Consider the following 27,156-nt stretch of genomic DNA (forward strand, 5'->3'; position numbering starts at 1 on the left):
AACAAATCCGAAATTCTCCTTTTACGAGAATAAGTTAGATTATTGGTGCAGGTAATAGTACATCAGTGATGACATATTTATGAATGCAGACATAGATTTTTGCCAATAAACAACTGAAAATGTTTCACAATGTCCCTTTAATAACTGACAACAGCCTGTGCACCATATGTCACATATCCCACAAACAGAAGAACAAGAGAGCAAGAAAAACATTGGAAAAACCTATAAAACCCAAGCTCCTTACACAATAAGGCCATTTACAAGATTATTTACTAACAATGTTGATTTTATGAACGAACACATTGGCCTTGCAGCTTTCATAAATCATTTAAAATGATCAAAATTGTATATTCTTATGCCGTGTATCATAAATTGGTCCTTTGACACCCCCAAACCCATTACTGCATGGCATATCATGGTATCTCATCATTTAATCCTTTGGGAAATAGAGCTTGCAGATTAAATATCCAATACAATTCTCTTCTTTTAAGTATTTCTTCAGTGTTACCACCTCTCTCTGGCAGAATAACTTTTTCAAGCTCAGTGTTGGAAATAATGGCATCTACAAGGGCCGAAATGTTAATGTTACTAATAAATTGTGAAGCTGAGCAGGAGCTGTATGCTGGTTAAAATTAAAATCTTAACTCTACTCACTATAAATCAGCTGAGCAGATCTGTTGCTCACCCACGCCTCTGAATTGTGTTGCTGGTGTAATGTGTCAGGAGGTCAGTTGACAACGGGGTGTACCTGTTACACAACAGACTTGGTTGCACTGACACACAATGGTTGGGCAACACAAATGAGGCAATATAGGCCACCTAGTATGGACAAAAACCAGAATTATATGTATGTAAATTTAAACATTCACAGGTATGTTGCCTCCGTACATAGAAGCAGCACACTTTAAGTTTATAGTGAAATTCAACTTAACATTATGGCCTGTTGCATCCTCATTGAAAGCATAATAGTGATAGTTCAGATGTGTGTTAGTTGTTTAAGCATATTTTACATGTGATACATACTTTAAATGATGCTAAGGTGCATATGAGGAGAGGGTCTGTTCAAAAACTGTCACACCAAACACAGTTCTGAGCTCTGTTGTGATCCAGCATAACAAACTTAGAAACACTGTAGCATGCTTTGCCCAAAGGGAGGATTTTGTTTTAAAAATGTCCAGTGAAAAATGATGTGATATGACCTTGGCAAAGTTGTCCTTCTTCAAAGCAGCGCTGCTGTCCCAGTTTAGCAAGGTTTCACAGAGCTACGTCTGGTTTACATGACAGGGAGTAGGTGTGATGATTGGGTCCTTGGTGCCTACTCCTCTTTCTCCCTCCCTCCCACAGAGATGAACCGTCATCACTACTCGCTGTATGTCCATAATTGCCGCCTGGTGTTCCTGCTGAGGAGAGACTTCACCCAGGTGGACACCTTCAGACCGGCCGAGTTTCACTGGAAACTGGAGCAGGTAAGATGCTGTGATGTTTCCGGACACACGTGGCAGACAAAGGAACTTTTGTGACACTTAACACAAGTGACCTCAGTTTAAACCTTAACTTCACTTTTGTGGATATGATAAGTAGGTTATGGGCCAATGTCATTGGCAGGAATGAAGGCTCTAGCCTGGACTAAACTGGCCTCACACATCCAGTCTGCGTAATCTGTGTTGGTCTACATCTTGCATTAATATTAGAAGACATCATGGGGTTTATTTACAGTGTGTGGATAGAGGCAAAGCAGGGGGTGGCTTCTGTGGCTTCAGCCCTGAATGTTTTCTCTAAAGCCTTGAATCTTTGAGGTTTTTAAAAATACCTTCAACTTTGTGTCATACAGATAATAATATAGACCCATGCTGTATATCCTGATATGCTATCCCCTGAAGAAAACCAATATCAGTGAGTAAATGTTCTTCTGTTGCCCTAATATTAAATTCAGAGTATTGAAGACCACATTTACTTTGCATTGTTGAAGAGCCATGAATTGCAATTAGAGCAGCCCAGATTATTATGGGCTTCAAATGTAGCAGATTTGTCAGTTAAACATTAATTCTGTGAACTCTACTCCTGCATTGGGTACAATACTTTACTCAGAAAATTATGCAGGATTTATACCTCTATGTTGACCTCGGCTGCCCGCATCGCGCATCACGGGGTAAGATGTACACTCACACAGACACAGTTTAACTTACACAAGTTACAACACATCCCATTTACTGTTACAACAAGCCCCAGGCCCAGGCTGATAATATAAACTGTCTGCAACATTTCTCCTGCATTGTTCAAAAGCCAGAGTTTAGTGATAGTCAGAGAGGACAGGAGAGAAAGAAGAGGGAAAGGACAGGACAAGAGCAGTCAGTGGCGGAGCAGCTCGTAGCTAATGGGTACCTGTCTGTGGGCTCTCCACCTGTCAGTGAGACAAACATGAAAGACGTGCAGTTTAACCGAGGAGTAGCGGTCATTACGTGTGACTATTATGCACAGTTGTGAGGTGTGCAGCGGCAGATCTCACAGCACACTGTTTATAAACCAGTTTACCAGTTTAATTGCAAGAAATGTTTAGTTGTTAAGCCATTTCTCATAAGTATAGACATTCACTGTATATCCACTTTTCTACATGTGGCTGCTCCTGGCTTGAGTCTTGACTCTCGTTATCAATAACTTGCAATGCTGAGATAAATGTTTAAAGTCCAAAAAAAGTAATTTATTACAAACAGGTCAATAAAACAGGTTTCAAAATTCAAAATACCCTGTAAACAAATGAAATATTCAGTATTACACATTTTCTTTGGTTACTTTTCTTTCAAACATTTTTTAAAGTTACGATCTTACTGCCGGTAAAAAAACAAAAAAACAAACAAAAACGGTTTGCTCCTGCAGCCGGCCAGAGACGAGGGATCCATTCCACACACCTGAGCCAGAAAAAAGAGGGAGAGAAGGAGAGAGATCGAGTTTCTGTCTTTGATGAATGAAGCCTTATTGTTTTACTGCTATTAAACAATGAGAGACATGTTTTCTCCGTTTACTTAATAGCATAAATATTCACACTACTGCACACGGGGAGACAGAGACCTGCTCTGCTCCAGACACACTCAGCACCTTGGACAGCACGGCGCACCTGACTGTTGTCGATGTGTACATGTTAATTTGATTTCAGTCATTTTGTTTTAAATCTGGACATGTGCAGGTGGACTCAGCCAGTGCTAAGAAAGGTCCTATGTCTGCCTGTTGGAGAGATAGAGAGAAGATTAAAGCGTCAAATTGCAGTAAAAGATGCTGTATAACAGACAGGCTACAACTTTTTTTCCTTGTCTCCCCCTGGAATTATTCTCTTAAATTTTACTATTTATTGTCCCCCCAACTATGAAATGGGATTTTCGCCCCTGGCCCATAGAGAAAATCTCTGCTCGTCGTTAGGCTAATCTATGCAATGTAAAATGCCATAGGCTTGTGCTAATAGTGTTAGCATATTATATTTGTTTGAAATACGTGTTTAGTATGAGACAGTTGTTTTGTGAGTCAAATTTTGCAGTGTTACCTTTGTTGAATCTTGTTGTTGTCCCTGGCTTTATATGAGTAAAGGAAAAGTCTACTAGCCGCTTAGCTAATTTTTACCATGTAAAATGCCATAGGCTTGTGCTAAAAACATTAGCATGTTGTATTTGTGGGGAAAATGTGTTCAGCAAAAGACAGTTGCTCTATTAAAACTGTCTCTATTCAGCCACGTTTAGTGTGTGTTTTCACACATTAAACTTCACAGAAACCTCTGCCGCCAACTAGTGTTTTGGAGGTGTAACTACAGAGTGACACAGACACAACACTGCACAAGTATAAATGCTCACAACAGCATAGGCCACCTACATAAGCTACAGCGTAGGCTCTGCATAGTGCACAAGTATAAATCCTGCTTTAGTCATCCTCTACATTCGCTATGTTATTGTTTTAGAATGATGAAGACAGCTGAAGAACAATACAGGATGTAGGCTCTACAGGATTATTTGTTTTCCTTGGCAACTATTACATTTTACCAAATAATGAACAGATTTTTAGTTATTGTATTATCTCAAACTGTAAGTACAGATCAATTGAATGGGAATAAGATCTAACCAGGGAAGCGTGCCCCGACACCTCCCTGGATTTGGGCTAACCCCCAAATGTTTATAATGTCTGGCTCCAATCCGGGTTCATACAGGAGTGAAAATGACTAATCAGTCCACGGACCCTGACTAACTGGTGGCCCGTTAGATTCATAAAAAGCTTTAAATATATCCAGGGTTTGTGAACACAAGTTCTTGTATGCATTTCTGTTTAGTGCTCGACTGCACCAGAAATCCTCCTCCAATCCAAAAAAACGGGCTAAACTTTAATTAACCCCAATTAATTTGGAGAACTCTCACACCACTCTACTTAATAACCGTGTAGTTTTTTAATGGATTTAGTGACTCTGCAATAAATATTTGCCATGGATATGAAGTGTTTCCTGTTAGTATTTTATTAAAGCCAGAGCTGTTTCTTTTTTCCTCCTTCCTCTCTCCTCTGCCATCTCCTGATGTGTCATACAGAGATTTATCTAAGGAATCAAATATTTCCAGAGATAAAACACTGTGTTACCTGACATGGGATCAGAATTGGAAATGATTGCGACTATGATTTTGGGAGGCTTTTTTATTTGGTACGGAAATATTGGCATAAATAGGGCAAGAAAAATGTTTTAGAAAAACACAGCCAAAAAATGTCATCGCTTTGATTCAATGATCCATGGGTTGAAAAAATGACACTTTGTCATACGTTTGGATGATTCATATTTAATATTTAATCCATTAAGAGCAGAGTGATATCCTTTCAAAAATATTTTAAGTGATGTATAGTTGAACAAACAGGCATAGCAAACAGAGGCAGAAACACGGTCACTCCAGGGACATATATGTGTGTGTGTGTGTGTGTGTGTGTGTGTGTGTGCGCGCATATACGTGTGTGTGTGTGTAGATAGCAGCTGTCTGTTGATCAAGGCTGCTGTCTTAATGTCAGACAGGTCACCTCGACTCGAAAGACCCCACTCTCGCCTGGCGAGGACATTTGATCCCAGGGAAAGACACACAGCTGAGCCTGGACATCCAGACACAGCACCCAGGCCTAATTTGATCAGACACATGACTGGCCTTGATTTGGGGGGGGGGGGGGGGGTCGTCCATCACTCTGCTGACGACACATGGCATGGGTGAGGCATCGTCTAGGGAAATTTGAATAGAATAGACAAAAAAAATTGGAAGTAGTCACCATGATGTCACCCACTGGTTTGTGGACAAACGTTTTGAAGCCAGATTTTGCCATTTTGGCCATCGCCATCTTTATTTTTTGGGGCCAGAAGTGACCATATTTGGAGGAGAGGATCTGATTGAGGACCTGGTGAGGTCGCTGTGGTACCAACTTGTCAGTCACAAGGTAGTCATGCCCTGCTTTATTGTCTATTTAATTCTACTGCGACCATAATGTACAAAAATGAACATCATGCTGTACTGAAGGAGACGTAAAACTAGCAATCCAGACCATAAACACAGCTACATTCAACAAGAGAAAAACCTTGGTGGTAATTTTGCTCACTGACTCCTTTGAAGGAATGCCAATGCCAAAAAATACATATTTATAATGTGTGTATTTGTTGACTTGCTCTCAAGCTGCCCTTGCAAGGATAAAAAATAAAGTTGTGTTAAATTGAATTGACTTGAACTGAAAATCCAGTTTGAGAATCAGTTTGTTTCTGGCAGTATGGAGAAGGCGTTAAAACCTGCACTTAGGGGATTAAGATTTACAGAAAATATTCAACGGTGGGCTGAATAATTTCATATATAAAATGTAAATAAGAGGGCGTTTAGAGACCTTCTTGTTGGTGTCTGGTCTTATGAGAGTTTCTTAGTGTGGGTAAAGAGTATGTTTGGGGACCTTGGACTAATAACCTTAGTGTTTCCAAAATCCTGGATACAGTCCTGTAAGCATCTAACATTTTATTAGCCATACTAGTGGCATGACTCTGGGGATGACGATGCTGGTGTGTGAGTCGATCATCACTAACTATTGGATGTGCTGCAGTTTGTGCATATTTCAAGGTTCCCAGAGGACAAATCCGACTAACTTTCATGATGCATTGACTTTTCGTGCAATTGCTACAGGTCAAAGTTTCACTTATCCAGTAAAATATCTCAATATCTTCTGGATGGATTGGCACAAAATTTGATACAGACATGCATGGTCCCCAGAAGATGCATCCTAGTAAGTTTGTTGACCCTCTGACTTTTCCTTTAGCGCTGCCGTGGGGTTGACAATTTTGTTTTTCAGTCAAATGTCTCAACAGCAATTGACTGGATTTCCCTGACATTTGGTCCAGACATTAATGGATTATAATAACTCTGGTGATGCCTTCACTTCCTCTAGCACTATTTATGCACTTTTCTTCAGAGAACTAAAAGCCATTATGCCTTACGATCTAATAACATTTTGCACCTGTCTGCTCCTCGTGTTTGGACTGAAATGGGAAATGGGTTTAGATTTCTATATTTCAATGTTTGTATCTTTTTATCCGTCTTTACATTTGTAGTATCTATTATGACGTGTGCTGCTGCCTTTCTTGGCCAGGTCACCCTTGTGAAAGAGGTCTTGATCTCAATGGGTCTTTTATCTGGTTAAATAAAGGTTAAATAAATAAATAAAATAAATTCTGTAATCTCTATCATTCTATCACCAAAACAATATACCGTAAAACTTCAGTTAAAAGCCTAGTCCCAACTTAATGCCCAACCTCTTTCACTAGCCTGGTGTAGCTACACATTTTGACAAATAAAAGCCTGTCTCAATTAGAGGCCTGGTCTGGTTACCAAGCAGTTCAGTTTTATAGAAGTTCTTAGGCTGTATAAAACTGGATTGTTGACCAGTGGTGTGCACGGGGGGGCCCAACTGTTGAAAAACGCTCGCTAAAGTGCCCTTCTGGGAGCCAAAACGTGGCGAGAACGTGCTGTATGTGCCCTTTTTTTTATTTTCGCCCCTGCTCTTCAAAAAGTCTGTGCACGCCACTGTTGTTGACTACCCACTTGAGCTAATTGTAGTTGGCTGTATAGATCGCACATACAAATCTAAATGTTTAAACTTTTGTTAATATGGAAATACTACATATCGTTAGCTCAGTTCTTTTCGTTTTACTATAACCATGAGAAGTGAGAAGATCGTAATTCATTCAGATTTACCGGCATGATGAAAAAACGATAGAATAAGTGTCCAGTCCTATATTACCCGGTAAGTTATTTAGATTTCTTTGCTCTGTAAGGTCCACTGATCGACAGAATCAAAAATGTTTTCCATAAATATTAATCCAAGTTATGAATATTGCAGGAAAAAGTGATGTGTCGGCATGTATCGGTGAAACAAGTCCCATAACATAACACATGATTGATACGTTATTCAAAGCCTAATTTTTATGCAAGTAATGTTCATACTGGTTCAAATAAACAATTTAATTTTATTTCCCAACTTTGCTGAGTAACAGTTTTGTGTTAAAGGAAATACAGGCCTGTCCCAAATGTAGACCTGCTGAGTTCAGTGATTTAAGCAAATAATAGCCCAGGCTACTAATTGAAGTTGTTTGGTAGTTTAGAATATCTGGCTACGTGAGTGGAGGTAATATATCGGGGTCTCTAATCCAACCTTTGGCCTCCAAGTCTTACGGATGTGGTTTATTGTGATTAGTTTGTCAAAATACTGTCGTAGCAGCACGATCCTCACATGAACAAAATAGACATTCACATCAGCATCAGCTCTACTTTGTGTTTAGTTCTAGTTAGCAAATATATGTCAATATGCTCCGCTGCGATAGTTAACATGGTAACTATTACACCTGCTAAACATCTGCAATTTAGCATTGTTATTGTGAGCAGCTCATAGCACTGCTGTGCAGCATCACAGAGCAATTAGCGTTGCTGTCAACTCCTAATCATGTTTAAACATCAGATTTCTACATTTCTTATACAACCAAAGAAAACATTTTTGCCCACACTGAGGAGTCAAAGGCGTTATCCTTATTAAAGGTGCTAAATGTTTTAACAGTGATTTTACCATCAGCCTTTCTGAGTTCTATGATGTGGCACTTTGCGTGCACTAAAAGAACAGCTCCCTCTCCCTGTTATGTGCTGTTAAACAATCACACTAATGCAATCTACACCTGCAGGGTTGAATGCCGTTTAGAGGCTAGAGGGAGCAATTTTCTCTTTGATGAGCTTGTTTGTTTGTGGTAATTCTAGTGTCATAAAGTGTAAATCACCTATGATAAAATGCATCACATCTCTGCACAGCTTTAAATTGGTCTCCTCATATGCCACATTTGATGAAATTCTACATAAATTAAGTTGGCAGACTAGGTTATGTTCTGACAGTTTTAAGGTTAATAAAGAGATTTACACAGTTAATTCCATGGCCTTGTCTAAATTGATCTCAATTTATTTATTTCATTACTACTACGTGATAAAACTTTCTACGAACTGCGCCGGCACCACATAAATCAATTGAACCAGGCTGAACAATAGTTGTTAAACTGTAAAGTTTCCCGAGCACTTTCTGAATCTCCCTCTCTTTTTTACATCCCCTCTCTCATCTTCCTCCCTCTTGTTAATAGTTGTCTCTGAAACCCCGCGGCATGAAAGGAAACTTTCATTAAGTTGCTATCTCCCCTCGCCTTCTCGCCACTTCTTCCTCACCTGCTAATGTATTTTAAACAAAATGAACTTCTGAATACCTCCAGCCCAGAGAACTCTCCCACAGAAGAATCTCCTTCTATTTCTACATTGGTTTATCACAGAAGTCCAATTAATTTCTCATACAATCCAATCAGGCACTGCGAGTAGCTACATAATGACTGGAACGGCGGAGGGAGGGAAGAGATGGTTGCAGATATTAGTTTTACCTGTTAAAAAAAAAATGAGTGTACTATCTGTTAATAACAGGCACAGAGTAGTTACGGCAGCATGGCATTGTGCGTCCAGACCTATTGTGTTCAGTGTGATTCAGTATTTTAAGCTTTGCTGTCTGTGCTGTGTGTATTGTTGAGGGAGAGAGATGGCCTGAGGTTTTTATTGACTTCATTGAAGTGCTTTGCATTAAGCTTGTATTGAACGTGTCTTTTGTGTGTGGTTTCATATTCTTTAAATGCCGACTTGCATTCAAGCGTCTCAAAGGAGACTGTCAATCTTGAAGTTGTTTTCTGCATGAGCCAGTCCTGAGTGAGCCCCTGCATATGTTATAAGTGTGTAGAAAATTGGATCAAGTCTGCACCGTCCAAAAAAATAGCCTTTGGCTCACACAGGTGTCGGGGAAATTCAGGGGCTGAAAGAGGAACTCACACACCCACTCAGACTTTGGTTCTTCAACAGCGTATTGACGGCAAGTGAAGCTTCATTATTCCATTGATCCAGAGAAATCAAACTTATTTGAATTAAGTCAGAAGCCTTTACTTTTCAAAGGGTGTTAAATTAAATTGTTGATAGCGTCTTCACAGGCTCCATCATCCTCATTTTATTTAAAGGATGCATCGGCAGCTGTTGGGAATCATTCGTTTGGATAACTTGACAACATATCTGACATTTTTCTGTATTATGTAAAGCAGCTCCTTAAACATTTTCAGCTTTGATGGAAATTACAGTATTTTAAGACCTGAGTGTTTACTTTAATAACACTGGCCTTTCTCAGTGTGGTGTGATAGAGATTCAGGAAGTCTGGCAAAACAATGCATGATGGGGCAAGCAGTGTGAACGTCCTTAACCTCTATGACTTAACTTAAATTTTACATAAATCATTCCAAAAACTTGTTTCTGAGTCTAACTATAGGTAAATCTGTCTCTCAGGAACAGCTCCGCCAATTGGACATAGTTGCCAAACTATGGAATTACAACTTCCAGGTCTGTCGAGTGATCCCAAAAATACTTTTTCCCATAGACTTACATAGTGAAAGAGATGTCACTTCTTGAACATCACAACCCCTGCAAAATGAATGAAGTAACTTTATTTATATAGCACCATTCACGCACAGAATGCAGCACTAAGTGCTTTACAAATCAGCGGCAGAGATGAACAGCAAAGAAATAAAACCATGCAGTTATACAACACTCATTCAGGGAGAAAAGAGAAGAATAAATTAATTAATAATTCAATGAATTAATCAAATAACAAAAACACATATGAAGAATTATAAAACAGATAGCTGCTAGTTATAGGCTATGTTTAAAAGATATGTTTTGAGTTGTCGTTTAAAACTGTCCACTGAGCCAGCAGGTCTAATATTTAAAGGCAGGGCGTTCCATGTTTTTGGGGCGTAGTTGCTGAAAGAAGCATCCCCAAAGGTTTTTGTAGTGACATCAGGAAAAGATAAAAGAGCAGCTGTGGAGTATCTCAGAGTTCGTGGAGGGACATAAGGTGATAGGGAGTCTATTATATAGGAGGCGGCGATGCCTTTAAGAGCCTTAAAAACTAATAGAGGATTTTTAAAATGAATTCTAAAAGATATTGATTACGTAGAACAGGAGCTATATGGTCTCTCTTTTTAGTTTTTGTGAAAACCCTGGCAGCAGCAGCAGCAGCAGCATTCTGAATGGTCTGTATCTTTGCAGTTTTAGGTAGGCCAGTGTGTAGGCCGTTACAATAGTCAAGACGACTGGAAACAAAAGCATGAACAAGCTTCTCAGTATCTCGCTGGCTTAGTAGAGGTCGTACCTTAGCTGCATGGTGTAAATGATAAAACGCAGTCTTTCTCAATTAATTAAAATGAAATTTAAAGTTGAGATCAGAATCTAAAATAAGACCAAGGTTTCTTACTTGTGTGGCCAAAATGATTAGCTTTGCTAACAGGACTTGTCCATTCGGTCCGATGGCATTTCAAAAGTGTAGAAGCATGTCAAATTTAAACCATTTTATCCCCATTCAAGTTAGCAGAGGTCTAAACCGGAAGTTCAGTTTGGTTAGGTCGGTCATTGGAAGTTAGTTGTTTGCCAACAAGTCTCTAGTGTGCTTGCTCTATGGGCCCAGTGACAAAGATGATCTGGTAAAGTTTCTACCCAGGAAGTTCCCAGCCAGCATTTGTATGTGGGGCCCATGTGCCTGGTAAATGGGTTGAAAAATGGGCCCAACATTAGATTGTCCATGGGTTCAATAGTGGGCCCCACATTGTTATGCCAGGGCTGCCTGGGTACCAAGTGGGTATGGGCCCAAAATGGGCATCTTATCCTGGGCCCACTTGGGTAAACCCACTCATGTTGACAATTAGCATGGGGCCAATATGGAACTCATGAACAATTCCATAAATGGCTAATTTTTTTACGATCTAAATGGGCCACACATACAAATGTTGGCTGGGTTGAACTTTTTTGGCTCTGTGCACAACAGAGCAACTTTCATAGGGATGAACAAAACACTGTCTCCAACACTGTATCCAGTTGATTTTATACATCCATGAGATAAACACATAAAGAAGCCCCTGGATCAGCTATTGTAGCAAACTGCATACTGATCTACTTGTGCATGTGCAGATGAGCAGCCATTAAAGCCTTCTTTTTACCTCTGCCGAAGTAGACATTATATAAATGAAACATTAAGTAATTTTCCAGTATGCTAATCAAACAGCTAGCGTGATTAGCTGGGTGGTTGCTTCGTAAGTAGACTCCATACGGTTAGCAAAAATTGCTAACCCATGGGGATAATCTGTGTGTTTACTTTGGTGTGGACTCAGAGACGAGCATTAAAAATGATTTATGTAAAATGTACTTTTCTTTGTCAAACTTTGGGAAACTTGCATTTCTTGCCCGGAAAGTTATTGGTTGTTTTGGCGGTGACACTTTTCCAAATTCTCTAAATTGCAGGTGGTAAGCGCAAAGTTAGGATGATACATAGTCAGAATGGCCACAATGAGAAAGAGAGACAAACTTTCCCTTAAGTTTTATTAATTAGCCTTTTGCTCTTGCAAGCACCAGTGAGCCCCAGTAATCTCCCAAAGACAGCAACCCAAACAATCCCCTGCAATTGTAAATCATTTAATTGGCCATTTTTGCATTATGTCCCACATTTTGAGCCGCAGCACAGTGGTTCACGAAATGCTGATGGGATGCCTGTCAAGACCATTAAAGATAGAAATTCTGTTTGAGGCTGGCGAATAATAGTTGACAGTGGCATTTCACTTCTTCCATGTTTCCACTGAGTTTGATAATGTGTCCCATGTGGAGAGATAAATGGAAAATGCTGTGTGTACAGTTAGAACAAAGCCTCCATTGTGTCCTCGTCTGAGAGGACAGAGGGACTTTGTCAAGATGAGAAAATCAATGAGAAGTCACCTCAAGCTTTTCATCTGAGAAAAGAATGGGAAAAAAATGACTGGGATAATTGAGATCTAAATGATGTTTCCACCAGGAGTCTAAATTGAAAGTGGAAGTCTCCGGCTACCCCGTGGAAAACACTTATTTTTCTCCAGAAAGCAATCATGCAAACACTCAGGGGGACTTGCTTTGATTTTATAAGTGGACAGCAGTGGGGAAATATGAAATGTAATCTGTTACCGTTCATGCAGAGTACATATGACAGGTTTAAAAAGGCTTGTGTGTTCTTAAAGAAGTCCGGGAAGTGAAAGCAAGTGAGACAGCTACAAAATGTTTTAATGGAAATGGTTTGTCGTTGTCTAACACTCACTGCACTACATGTTTAGGCCAGTGGCCTCATTTATAACTATTGCACATGCACAAAAGATGACTTGAAATGTGTGCACGCCACTTTCTAAGCATAAATTGGGATTTATAAAGAAACACTTGACGAGGAAATGTGTGTGGATTTAGGGAAACTCTGACCTATGCGTACACACATTTTGGAGACAGGGAGAAATTAGATGTGAGAGGAATCATTAAATAGGAATATTGATGTCTCTCACACATTTAAATCCACCTCATGTTACATATTTCTTATACATAGATCCACTTCATAAACATTCAAATGCAGCAGTGTTGTTTCTGTTTGTGCCAGTGAGCCAGAACTTTTTAAGCACCTTTTGATTACAAAATACATGCCACCTTAAATCTAAAATCAAATCCTGCTCAGTATTTCATTAGCACTGTGTCACTATCACATTCCCCACCACTGGAGTGCAGAGGAGAGGCAAGGGGCCGGATTGTACGCTGCTGATATTGGTGGTCAGCTGTGGAGAGCACTGTGTGCAGCTGAATGAGGCCAGGCTATGGCAGGTGAAAGGAATCGGTAAAGTATGGCTTTCCTTTGCTCGATAATAAGCGTGAATTTACTGAGTCATTTTCACCTCAACTGCGTTAACCAGGCTAACGGATGACATTTATGTCGTGGGTTGTAGAAATACAAGAATACATCGACCAGCATTAAATAACATTTTCAATGATCTCTTAGAATACTGTGAATATATCAATAATAATAATAATGAGTACAATTGTAGTTTTCAGATAGTTGTGTGTAAAGTGGCTGCTGTCAGGCACACAGAGTGCACTGGAGACACCGCGGCACTCCGCTCATGCCTGGCACATCTTCACCACCTGCACATTACTATGGATTGTGTAAATGAGCAAAGATGTCAGGGTGCAATACTGTTTTCTTTTTTTTGGCATCCACCTTTACATCTGACCTTTTTTTTTCCTTAAATGTCAGGTAGTGTCCTGTTTGATGAACTCACTGCATTAAAAGAAGCAGCAACAATAGGCTATATGCTTTCTAACCTTCAGTTCACCTACAAGCAACTCAATTTCTACATCAGGAATATTTGTTTTATTGGTTTACTTCTCGGTCGTTGCCACAATTAACCATAAAGAACCATTGAGCCGGCTCATGTCTGTGCATCAGCATTAATAAGGCGCTTTGCATTGACCATTTATGGTTGAATGCTGGCGTGTAGAGGGTCAGATATGAGGCTGGTCTATGTGCAAACAGTTCTAAGTTGATTCGGGATTCATAAAAGGAAACTGAGTTCTGACAGACGTGCGCATGGTTTTATAAATCAAAATATGTTTTGGCGTATGTATATTTTCTCATTTGTACGTGGATATCCGCAGAATTTTAACTGCAGCAGTTTTTGCTGTGTAGTTTTTAGTCATTTAGGGGTTACTGTTTGCTGACAGCGGTAGGACTGATCCAAAACAGTAAAGTTGAGAGCCATAAAACCAAAACAATGAGATGAAAGATGCCAAAATGCTCCATAGAGCTAAGGGAAGTGCAGACTTGGGGAATAATTCTCCTCAAGAGTTCCTCGCTACAAAAAAAATCCCTCTCATTACACATAGTAATTTGACACATTGTTCATATAAAAATATTGAATAGTGCAGCTGTAAAGAAAATACATAATTTCCAAGCCAACACTTGAAGATAATACCCCTTAACATCATGTTATGAAAGTAAATTCAGGTTTATGATAGCAATTCAGGCACTTTTGTCTTTCACTATTGATTTATATGCTCCCTTTCCCATCTTCACATGTGGGTGTAAAAGCCACTGAGCGTATTTCAGTTCCATTGTGCGCATCAACAATGGCTGAATGTATTCTCAGTCATGACAACAAAAGATGGAGAGCAGCATATTTTTTTGCCAACCACTTGGCATGATCTTCCCCCACCATTGCCTCCTAACTGGTCCAGGCTTATTGTCAAAACAAACATCTCATGAGCACAATTTGAAAGCCGAGCATCTGGCATTTTCAAATTGCTGATGTGCTGCTGTTGACTGCTGTCATCAGAAACTCCTTGTTAGTAAATTACGGTATGTTTAGGGACCACACTACCTGATGAGGTTATGAAATTATGTTGTTTTTATTATGAAGTGGAGGGAGGAAAAAAAGATGGGTTTTGCAAGAAAACAGTAAAGGTCCTCACAGCATCTGTCTCGCTCTGAGAGGAAAGAGACAAAAAAGGCACACGGCACTCACACACGCTGGCTGTCTCTCAGGCCCAGACCTGCTTTGAGGAGCACAAACCATTAACACAGGCTGGCATAATAGCGCATGCAGCTGTCTCCCATTTTGCACCAAATTAAAGTGCAAATGAGGGTGGTGCAATTTTGATCCGTAAACATGGCATCAGACAGGTTAGTGAAATAACAGGTATTACATATTTTGAAATTCTGGTCATTTAGCTGACAGACGGATTTAGAATAACTGCAAATCCACAATCAGGGAAAGTTTAGATTTTTTAGGTTATCTGTTTTTTCTTTTTACTGAAACACCAAGCAACAGCTGTACCCAACAAATCCTCCAAAGTGTTTTGTGATCTGACACTTCTATCAGCAGCACAACGTCCTTGTCTGTCTTCCGGAACTGTTAAAAACCACTGTTGAAAGATAATCTGTTTTATGATATGAGAACTCTAAAGTTTCAATAGAGTTTAAGTACATAACTATCCTGATTTTGTTCAGGGAAGGATCACAGTTTGAGTTCAAATAAGTCCATGGTTAGCCTAAAGCAGATCGAGGAAAAAAAACAACGTTGACTGTCTGATGGAAACAGGAAATGCACAGCCAACAGGATTGAACAGTTTGTCATGGACAGGTTGCAACCCTCTGGGTCCTCAGAATGACGCTTCAAGGTTCCTACCCAAGGTGCTGGTGCAGTGCCCAATGGGGAGAGAATAGGGGCGTTAGGAAGGGTAGCTGGAGCGGGAGCAGGAGTGGCCAGTTGCGACATCATGACTGCTAGCTGTTAGACCTGGGTGGCTAGCAAAGTTAATGCCTGCTCTGTGTGCCGAGCCTCCACTGCAGTGCGGGCTAGCAGTGCCTCGTGCTGCTGGAGCATTCCCTTCACTTGGTCCAAATGATACTGGTGATGACGAGTGCGCTTGGTCCATGCTTGGCCAGATTGTACTGTGACGAATGTGTTTAGGATCCAAATTCAGCACTCTGGAAGTCAGCGATAGTTGGTAATGACCTTACATATAAACACAGGCAAAGCAGGAACTTGGGCAGATGAAACGATACAGGTAACAATTTTTTCTTAAGGCTGGAAGTCCAATGTTGTGTTGACACCTCTACTCAACCTCCCTATGACTTTGTCACTCTATAACACCCTCACTAACACACTCTCACTTATGACACTTGGTCATTGACCCTGTACGTCAAACTATGATGCTCTAGGTACTCCTTCAGCATCAGTTTTAGAAGCTCAGGGACAGCTTGTTAGTTCACATGTGTCACATACATTGTGTCTTTTCAAAATAAACTTCTGTATTCACAGGAAAGATAGTTTCAGTCCGTTGACTGCATTGTCTGTCATGTATGTCAAACTTAATTTTCACGTGCACTTCATGTACAAAAGTACATGGTTAAATTAAGAAAAAACATCATGGTTAGGCTTGAAATAAGAACAATTATTAGTAACGTAATGTCAGGTGACTGACGTCATATAGGCTACATAACATGACATATTTGTCCTGTGGTAATGTATTGTTGTCTTATCTTATCTTAGCTTATCTTAGCTTAGCTTATCTATTTAATTAGCATAGTATGCTACACACACTGTTGTTATTCAAATAACTAGGTTAAGTTTTTTTGTTTCCTGTGGGACACAAACAGCTGTCTCCTTGGTGAAAGTCCAGAGTTTGTTTAACCCATCCACCTCCCCTTCCACCGACCCTGTAACAAATCCTCCCATAAAATTATGGTGAACTACAGGCAGCTGTAGTCGCCAGCATCTTGACATTATTTTACAGTGTTACTACCGTAATTTACTTCAACAGTATATTGCCATTAAATTTATTACAGTATTCAACAGTAGAATTGAGGTTTACAGTATAATACTGTAGCTAACCTGCCAGTAATATACTATATTTCTATAGTATTGCTATTGTCATCTACAAATTGCATTTGTTACTGTAAACTAGTGCGGAATATGCTGTAATCGAGCGTCAGTATTTGACATGTTGAGAGTGAGACCAAGTTGTCCTCACTTGACTTCCTCTGTTGTTCTGGTTATAATCATTATGGCCACTAGAGGGTTTTGTCACTTCTAATGACTAATGCTGTCATTTTTCTTGTAAGGGCAGTCTTGTGCTGCCCTACTTATTAGACAAAGTTGTTCATTCTTTGCTCCACTCATGAGCTTCACAGCTGACAAATACATTTTAGATTTCAATATTTTAAATTAGATCAGATTTCATGTTGCCTGTGTCCAGCATTAATCAGTTAGAGTGCAAGAGGTCTTTCTGTTTCTCACCTCTGTGTGTCTGTCTGTAACACACACATTCACACACAGCATCTCTCTCCTCATGGGAGGGGCCCTGTTGAATGATAGATGACTCCGACTAAAGAGTCTGCTAAATTTAGAGCTCTGCTGCACCAACTTGCTCCAAAGAGCACGATGGGCACACACACACACACACACACACACACACACACACACACACACACACACACACGCATACACACATCCATCCTTTTGAAGGGTCTCTCTGACTGTCTGTGTGAAGTGCATGCAGATTTTTGCCTCGTACGGTTTCAACCCAGATTCTTGTCTTGTCCGTCCGCCTGAGCCCCTTGCCTGCACTTTTTCGAGCCATTAAGCTCCTCCGGATGTTTTTCTGTGTGTCTGTGTGTGTGTGTGTGTGTCCAGAGCCATCATCTAGCTCTGGGTCAGGACTAAGATCTCACTGTTTACCCAGCTCAAGGCTAACATCTCACAGCTTTACTCACAAATACCGTGACTGCTGTCGAGCTGTACGTCGAGAGTGTGGGGGGAGACTGACACTGTCTTTTGTACACAGTCGTCTATACCACGCCATCTGTAAAATCACACCAAGTGGAGCGTGCAGTTCTACTGTGTCACACAGTGGTCTGGTCATCAGAGTGTCCATCCCCTCTCTGGTACTCACGCAGCATGTACACCCGTTAAAACATTGGATTTATTGCAAACACCAGAGTAGCCATCCGCGGATTTTTTTTATATTGATTGGCAGTTATGCAAATGGCCTTGTTTGTATTCAGTTGGAGGATCCTATTGACAGCAGGAATCAATAACCGCGGAAAGATGAAAGGGTAGAGACAGAGGACGGGGGAAGTAAAGAAACGAGAAAAGAGATAGAAATGACAGGTGAAAGAGAGACCAACCTCAGGGGACAGAGATCGAAAGAGAAAAATAGTAGAGGAGAAGAAAAATGGAGATGGAGGCAACAAAGGAAAGAAATGTCAGAAATGGCTTCCCACTGGACCAGACACATGCCAATATATAACATTGGTGGGAGTAGCTGGAAGAAATAGAAACAGACAATGAGCAATAAACAATAGAACAACACCAGTCCGACTTCTCACCGCTGATATCACTCAAACACAATCTCTCTGCTAGATTCGGTGGGCAAGACACGGAGGGATGATAGACAGGCATAAGATCGATACTGTCACCCTGGGTATAAGGAGCCAAAATAATATGCAAAATAATTGGGTTTGTAAGTGTAATCGGAGCAGGCAGGCTCCGTCATTGCAATCCTCTCAGCGTGATATCACTCATTCATCACATACAACATTATCTCCTCCTATCATATTCTGCCGAGGTGTCTCTCAACCTCCACTATCACAGTCTGCTTCACAAATGAAATCAACCTTTATTACAAACGCACTTTCCAAAACCCTGTTCCATGCAGTTTTCCATCATTTTTATTTCTTTCACATCCCACCATCCCTGGATAATATTACCTCCCCTTTATGAGAGTGGGAACTGTAGGTCTTAGATAGGCAGAAATCGTGCTGGAGAGGCCACTAAATGACAGGGCGGAGGAGCAATGGCTTTTATTACCTTGCTGACTCTGACTGTGTGTGTGAGAGAGAGAGTGTGTGTGTGTGTGTGCGTGTGTGTGTGTGTGTGACACAGTATCAGTGACATGCAGAGGGTTTATATATAGTTCATTTATATATAGTTGTGTGTGTGTGTAATTGTGAACAGTGGTGTGTGGCATTTCTTATCCATGTGTTAGTGAGTGGAAGGTGAGGGCCTTTGGGTGTGTGTGTGTGTGTGAGACAGCATTATACAGTATGTGTACGTGTGTTTGTTTTCTTCAGCAGTTTTCTCATATGAATTCAGAATAAAACAGGAGTCAGGAGTTTTCTCTTTCACACATGTAGCACACAACAGGAGATTGTCATTGCCAGATGTGTTTTCAACTACTCAAGATACTCAATTATGGTCCGTTTGGCGAAGGTTGGCATCCGGGTAGAGCGTGCAGGAGGCAGAACATGATGCAAAAAGTACACTGCAGAAATCGCATTGTTTGTTTTACAAAGACAGTCATTATTTGGTCATAAACAACAGAGTCTCTTGCGCTTCCTTTGGTTTGTTTGACAATTTCAGCAACAGCCCTTACCGACAGAAGTTCCTGAATCTCATCTTCTCTCCCGTTACACATTTCCGCTGCCGTCTTTGTATAAATGACCCGTGTTTTTCACCCTAGGATGTTTGTATTATTTTGGTTTCATGCCGATTGTGTGATAGAAGTGTCGTCAGTACACCCACTCCCTTGCTGTGAATCCTCCGGACAATTACCTGCTCTATTGATATACAGGCTCAGTCAGACATTGCACGAACATTGCACTAGGGAACTAGCAGGCTGTCCATTTAATGTCCGGTCCAACTGATTTGGACATTTTCATTCTCACAAACAGCTCCTCCAGGTAATGTCTAGATGAGTTCAGGTTTGCAGGGCAGTGGAAAGGGCTTTAGTGTGTATCTAGCAGAGGTGTTTAGTGTAGATAAAGTCATTTGGGATTCGTCCAATTCAAGTTTCAAGTTATTTGTAACTCAATCTCGCAATCCATCAACTGTCAGTCTGACGACAATAAGCCTCTCTGGGTAATGGCTAATATTTTGGGGGTTCCAGTGTAGCCTGCAGATATCTGGGCCAAAATGTCGTCTTTCGTTGACTGGTCTTTTTGGATAGATATCTGCATATTAATGCAGATAATTTGAATAAAATAAAAAAAAATAAAAAAAAATTAAAAAGCTAAACTGTTGTCCAATGATAGCCGATGGATTCCAAGATGGCATTATGTTCCACCTCTTTTGTTCTCCACATGGACATGTTTACCTGCTGCTTAAATGTGATAGACCAATACTACTCATGCTACAAAGGGACTACAGATAAAACCAGAGTGCTTACAGTAACACGTCTCAACTCAGGTCAAGTCTCAAGTCAGTTGTGACAAGTTCAAAAGTAGTTTGGAGTACAGAAGTCAATGGTAAATCTGAAGTCCTTCATTTCAAGGGGGGATTCAAGTCATTTTAGACAAATTCACATGAAGTCTGACTTCGTTAGTGTGAAGTTTATGTTAAGTTTCAAATCACTCATGATAAGGTCAAGTCTCAAGTCAGTGAGACAGATCTTGAAGTTACAGGTATCAAGTCATGTTTTAATTCCCTAAACACAAACCTAAGTAAAGCCTTTATTTGAGACAAGGTCAAATCGAGTCTCACGTCATCCATGAGCCAGCCAACATTTGTATGTCGGGCCTATGTTGGTAGTAACTGAGCTGAAAATGGGTCCTATATGGGATTGTTCAAGGGTTCCATAATGGCCCCATGCCAGTTTCCCACATGGGTTTTACTCAAGTGGGCCCAAGATAACATGTCCATTTTGGACACATACTCACTTGATACGCAGGTAGCCATAGCATAACCCATGTGGGGCCTACTTGGGTAAACCCACGCATGTAGGCAATTGGCATGGGGCCAATATGGAACCCATGGACAATCCCATATAGGGATTACTACCCTCATGGGCCCCATATACAAAGGTCGACTGGGGACAAGCTCAGTTCCAATCCTTTGTGACATCTCAAGTCTTAAATCCTTTAAGACAAGTTCAACTCAAGGCACAAGTCATTAGTTACATGTTCAGGTCAAGTCATGTCTTGAGTTATTTGTGAAGGTCTTCAGTCATTCATGGCATGTCCAGGTCAGGTGTCAAGTCATTTGAATCAAATCGTGCACAATGTAATAAGAATATTTAAAATCATGTTTCAAGTCCCCAAGGGCAAATCACAGCTCTCCAGAAGATAAATACAAGTCAGTTGTTGTAAGTCCTTGAAGTGTCTTGAATGCCAACCAGTGAATGAGTGGGCATTTCAATATTCAAAGCTGGGTTAATAATCCTCTTTGGGGTTGAGTCGTTTCAATGCATAGATCTACTAATTTTAACATTCGAGATGTTCAGCTATGCAAGTCCAGTCAGGTCACGTCTTTAGCACCAAGTCCAAGTCAGGCCTTGATTGAGTCTTTGTGTTGTTTAAGTTGTACTTCAGTCCCAAGTCTGAAATCTACATATCTCTAATTCTGACTGTTGAAATTGTGTTGCTGTATATTTGTTAGTATATATAAGGTTATGTGTACAAACTTATATTTGCATATGTCCCTATGCCACTGAATGTGTAGGTCTGTGTGTGTGTGTGATATGGGCACAATAGGCCCATTGTGCAGTTCTGCACCTGTTCACACATTAACACAGTATGTGTGTAGGTGTTTGTGTGTAAGTTTCTGAGAGACTGGAGACCTTTGATTTCACTTTCTGGTCAAAGGGAGCACAAAAGCCAAATAAAAGAAATAACAGCACAGTAAAAGATGCTGTTCTGTGCCATTCATCATGTTAATCTGGTCCAAACAGGTTCGCTGAATCCCCTCTTCGTCCAGCGAATCTCTCCTTTTACCCTTCGCCCTTTCCTCCCTCTCACTTTCTTTGTTTTTTCCCCAACAATTTGTCTTACTTTCTGGCCAAATAACACTCCCAAAACTCTCCACCCAGACTTTCTGCCTACCCAAATAGTTTTTAAGGGAGAAGGTTTATGTGCAGTGCAGCCCTTCCCTCCAAATGGCTAAAGCACTTCCTGGATTGAGGGTGGCTGTCAGAATCTGCAGTGAAGATTTATTGTGCACATCCCACCCTGACCTTAAGTGTGGTAGGAGAAAGGGATGAGAAAGAGAGATGAATTGAAGAAGAGATAGAGATGGAGAGGCGGAGGAATAAGTGAGCCTGGTAGAGGGCTGGTAAATTTGGCGTAGGAGTACCGGCGGTGCACACGTTGTCAGGGTTAAGGTAATCAAGAGGAGGTGTGTGATGGATGTAGTGTGGCAGTAGGCGAGATGCCACAATGTTTCTCCCCCCAGTCTGTCTCCTTCCACCGCTCTGCTAAAGGTCTGTGGCAACTTTCACCACTGTTTGGTTTGTACTGACAGTTTAAACCTGTGGGACCATGTTTTACTTTCCTTTTTTTTTCTGGCTGAGGCTGCTGTTGTTTTACATTCTCCTCTCTCTCTGTCATCCGACTTCTCTCTCTCACTCAGACATCCACCTTCCCAAACTGTCAGTCTTTTCCTCCATTTGTGATATCTACTGCTGTATTTAAAGTAGCATATACAGATATAGAGTAGTCACCAAGTGGCTCCAGGAGACAGTGAGTCACTGTGTCAGTCAGACTGATGCATCAAACAAATCCAGTATCATGCATGCATTAATGAATGGTTTCAGGCCGTACAGGGAATCAGCACATTTACCTTTTACATATTATTGTATGTCTGCACTTTCTACTGCCCACCATAAAGATTCAACAGCAGAAAAACTGAACTTGTTCTCATTCCCAGATCGTCAAATACAGAACATTTGTCATGCTCCTCTGCATCCGATAGCAGCGCACAAGGCACCCTTTAGTGTCTCTATGTGACTCACAGCTGAAACACATTGTAAGGTTAGGTTTAGGCAACAAAGCAATGCCAGATGCCCATATATTAAACATGTAACATTACATTAAAACAACATTGACTTTTGCAGTCTCTTGGGTGAGAGTCTTGTTTTTTTTTACTCTACCACCTCCCCTTCTTCCTGCCATACATCTTCTCACTCTTTTTACTGCCTTAGGTTCTCTCAGTGCCAAGTATTGAAGCAAATGGGTTTACAATGGAGTTACCTGAAAGCCATGTGCATCTCGTAAACATGCTTAGGGTTGCCTTTAGCCCCATTTCCACCAAGCAGTACGATACAGTTCAGTTCAGTTTGGTACGATTTATTCCGTTTCCACTTTAAAAAAATTTGGATGGTACTAACTGAACCGTTCTGTATCATCTCCATTTTTGGTCCCCCCTCTGTTGGGGTACCTAGCACACAGATCTGGTACTAAAAGGTGAAGCTGTGAACACTGCAGTCCGTTGATTAGTCAACAGCGGACAATCAGCATTGTTCACGAAGCGTCATTCCCGTGGGCTACGGCAACACTAAACCTCTGACCTTGCCTGAGAAGGACTAAATGTACAAACAAATTTTTAAATATCCCATGGAGAGAGACTCTCACTGCAGCCTGTTTTATTTTGTTCTGAAGATGTCGGCGTGCAGCCTCGTTCTGTGGACAATAAACAAGGGGCAGACTTCCTTCAGTGTCCTGGTAATGAGGAAATACAGTGAGTGACAACAACCCCGCCCACATTTAAGAGTACTGTTTGCGGTGGTCTAGGTACCATGTCTGAAGGGTTACTTTTGGTTCCAAGGGTACCATACTGAAAGTGTTTGGTGGAAACAGGGCTTTTGTTGTTGATATCACACGCCAAGGGTCAAAGGTGTCAAAGCATCAGAATTTGACCCCCTGGGATTGAGAACAGGCTGAAACACCACTGTATCTTAACCGAAATCACCAGACAACAGAAACATTTCAGAGAACTTATCAACAAGCTGACTGAATCACTCTCTGTTTATAAGCCATAGAGTATTACCTTCGAGAGCAGAGATTTTCATGAACAGATGTGGTGCTGAAATGGCCAACATAGAAATATCTGCAGATATCTATATAACATATAGCGAAAATATACAAGAAGTCAAAGATGTAGTACAATCATTACCAACACTCTAAGTGGAGACTATATACGTGCACTACTTGAAAATAGCATGTCAGTGTCACATAACACTCACTGTTGCCATAACACACATAGATTTTCTTCAGCTACTGGAGTCAAAGCAGGTCTGGCCTGCATAGCTTCTCTTTAAAATGACATTACCGGAGATGTTTGGAAAACAATCAGAGGTATTGCTCATATTGTGTGAACATGACCCTTCAGAACATCACACAAATATCATCACTTGGGAGGAAAATGAGGTAAAAGCCAATAGTTTATATGGATTTGTAAATGTTAGATGGCTCAATGTGGGTCTGGCCTTCATGGCCATCAGTTGACAAAAAAACCTTGCCATAACTTGATTCTTTTGCTGTAAATGTGGCCCAAAAGTGTGATTGCCTTGAAGACAGCCTCCAGGCACTTAACCTCCAAGGCCCCAATTCTCCCTTTCTACAAATCCCACTTAAACCCTTGCGCATACTGCACACACAGTCAAGCCCCTGGTGCCAGTGTAACCTGTTAGTACATTCCTGTCTGGCCCTATTTCAAAGCAATGGCTTTAAGACTCAGATCAGAGGGTTTCTGTCTAATTTGGATTTAAAAGTGTTGCAGTATGTTTGTATTTTTTTACATTATCAGATGAGCAGAAAAGGAGAATATGATTAAAAAGAGAGGGTCAGGCAAATAAGTACAGACTAATGTTTAACTAATTATTGGACACATATTGTTCAGTTCATGTTTTCTGCCTCAGATACAAGGGATGAGTCTCTCCATCCCAGCCAACCAGCCACAATTGAAATTTAAAAATACTGAATAAAAGGCCAAAACACTGTCTGTTTACAACTTGTCCAGATATATCACTATCAGTGCTCAAGTACTGGATACAGTCAGTGGTAATTCACAGCTCAAGGTGCAACACAGCTACAGTCTATGGTGCAGCTGCAGACACGCCATGCACAGCTGAGATTCCTACTGATGATCATCTGGGGTGAAATAAGGTAATCCTGGTTTCTGTAACTGAATATTCTCTGTTTGCAAAGCAAAATACCTTGGGGAGCCTTGTATCCAAAAAATCTTATTTGGGCCAAAATGTTCCCAAAGTAGCACTGAGAAAACATGTGTAAAGCCAGATAGACATTTAAAGGAAAAGGGCTGTCTGTGCTAACAGACTGATGGTGTAGAGTTTAGTTGTGTAATATATAAACCACAGCAGTTAAAAAGTGAAGCCACCTTTTTGTGTTGTTATGCTCCTCATTCACCATTTTTATTTACAGCAGTAAACAAAGTATTTGTTTGCCCTGTCTGGCACATAAGCCAAGCCTAAAACAAAAAGCACAAATCTATTTTAAATTATAGCAGAGATTTTCTTTTTTTGATTTATTGTTTCTGACACTGTTAAATAATGACATACTCTGAAAACCAGTGGCTTGGGTTTAGGTGAAAAGCAGATGGGTAAGATGTACAAGAGGAAGGCATTGTGGCTGTCCATTTGATTTACCCAGGACATCAAACCATTCCACAGTTAGTGCATGTTCAATATCTTTTGTTTTCCATTATATTTTATGGTGGCCTTAAAATGTCCTTCTGTTAGTTTTTTTTTTCTTTTACTTCTGATCTGCTCAGCACTTTTGTTTGTTTGTTGTTTCTTTGTTCCTTTCCTCTGTTCCTGCTTCGCGATAGACTTGTTCTGTTCATAGTGGATTATAAAGAAAACATGTTAGGTAATCAGGAGCACTTCTGATAGATAATTAGCTGCTGTCCCACAAATCAACACCTCTGCTGAGCCTGGCAAGCATTTGCAGGGAACTGGGAATCTGCATCACCTGTGTTTGTGCTGCAATGTACATGTGAGGAAACAAGTATGCATTCAAAAGTCTGGCACTGTGAGTCACCTGTCATGAGACAATAATAGAATCACGGGGTACATAACTTATCCTCATTCAAGTTGGTATTATATCTTAAGAAAATGCACATACAACAGTTTGTATGATAGCTCACGGATTAGTGTCATGTTACGTTCTTAACGTAAAGTTAACGTTCTTAACGTAAAGTTACATAGGTCAGGTTTAGAAAAGGTAACATGGTGACGATGTACCCTAAAATAACTCGAAGTTCATGGGACACAATCACCAGTCTCCTGGGGGACAGTCCTGTGTTTGACCCATCCACCACCCCAACCTACATCCTTACACAGAGTTTTGCTCTGTATACCATTTGCATCTTTACTCCCATCAGCACATTGGTCATGTGATCCCAGCCTTCCCACGTTACATGGGTTAGCCCAGTGGTTCCCAACTGGACCAGATTTCTCCATAGTCATTAGTTCAAGGTCCACACAGTTCAATACATTCAACATCATACTTGCATTTGGCCATGTCGTTGAGCTAGTTTGCTGTCTCTGTCAAGTAGCTGTTCATTAGTCACTCACTCTACAGTAGAAAACTGCACTTCAAAATTCAGTCTGCTTGTAAATGCTGCCGTGAGAACACGAACCAACTCTACGCAATTATACAACTTTATAACAAAATTAGTCCCTGATTCGGACCATAGCACAGCAGAACTCTAGGTCTGAAAGCACCCTCAGCCACTGCTGTAGTTCCAACTGCTGACTATGTTGATGAGTGCATCATCAGGCCAAACTAACACAACTAACTTTCTGTTCTTTTCAGAACACAAGCATGCATCTGTCTCTTTAACCTCACAGTATCTTTGCCTCATGTCTCTTGCAGTTTAAAAACTGCTGCTTTAACCTAAATGTTTTTACCCAGGTTTCCACTTTGTCCATCGTTAGTTTTAAATTACCTGATTAAAATCACCATCAGACAGGTTGATGCAGAAAATTAAAACATAGTTTATTTGGGTGACTTACACCAAATTATGCTCCACTGGAGAGCTTAAAGTAATCTTCATTACTGATAACAAAATGCTCATGAAGTACACAAAAATGATTTGAATGTGAGCACTGAACATTGATCGGTAACTTGACCACAATTTGGAGTCACAGATCTTAAAACTTCCAGTTAATATTATGTGTGAACAGTGCGTTATTGCATAAAATATGAAAATTAGAAGGTAAGTCAAGCTTTTCTTTCCACTCTACTTAAATGTCAAGAATATTGGATTTCTAATAATAATAAATGTGTCCTCTCAGACATGCAGTGTGTTCAGAGGACAGACCAGACTGCTGCAGTATTAGTTAAAGCTAATAATATGGTAATAGACAAGAACATAATAATTATAAACTTAATTTTGGTTTTACTTTCCACTGCTTTGTTATGACAGTGTACCGAAGT

The 27,156-nt window shown here is 40.5% G+C and overlaps 1 protein-coding gene across 1 annotated transcript in view; it reads left to right on the plus strand.

The window, feature by feature from the left end:
* Positions 1 to 27,156, plus strand: part of LOC117260077 (calsyntenin-2-like) — a 373,596-nt gene that overhangs the window by 276,451 nt on the left and 69,989 nt on the right. The window contains exon 8 of the mRNA XM_033631954.2: positions 1,345 to 1,466. Within this exon, the coding sequence (XP_033487845.2) occupies positions 1,345 to 1,466 (122 nt within the window). The remainder of the gene's footprint in view (positions 1 to 1,344; positions 1,467 to 27,156) is intronic.

This window comes from Epinephelus lanceolatus, chromosome 4, assembly GCF_041903045.1.
Source record: "Epinephelus lanceolatus isolate andai-2023 chromosome 4, ASM4190304v1, whole genome shotgun sequence".
In the NCBI taxonomy this organism is placed as follows: Eukaryota; Metazoa; Chordata; class Actinopteri; order Perciformes; family Serranidae; genus Epinephelus; species Epinephelus lanceolatus.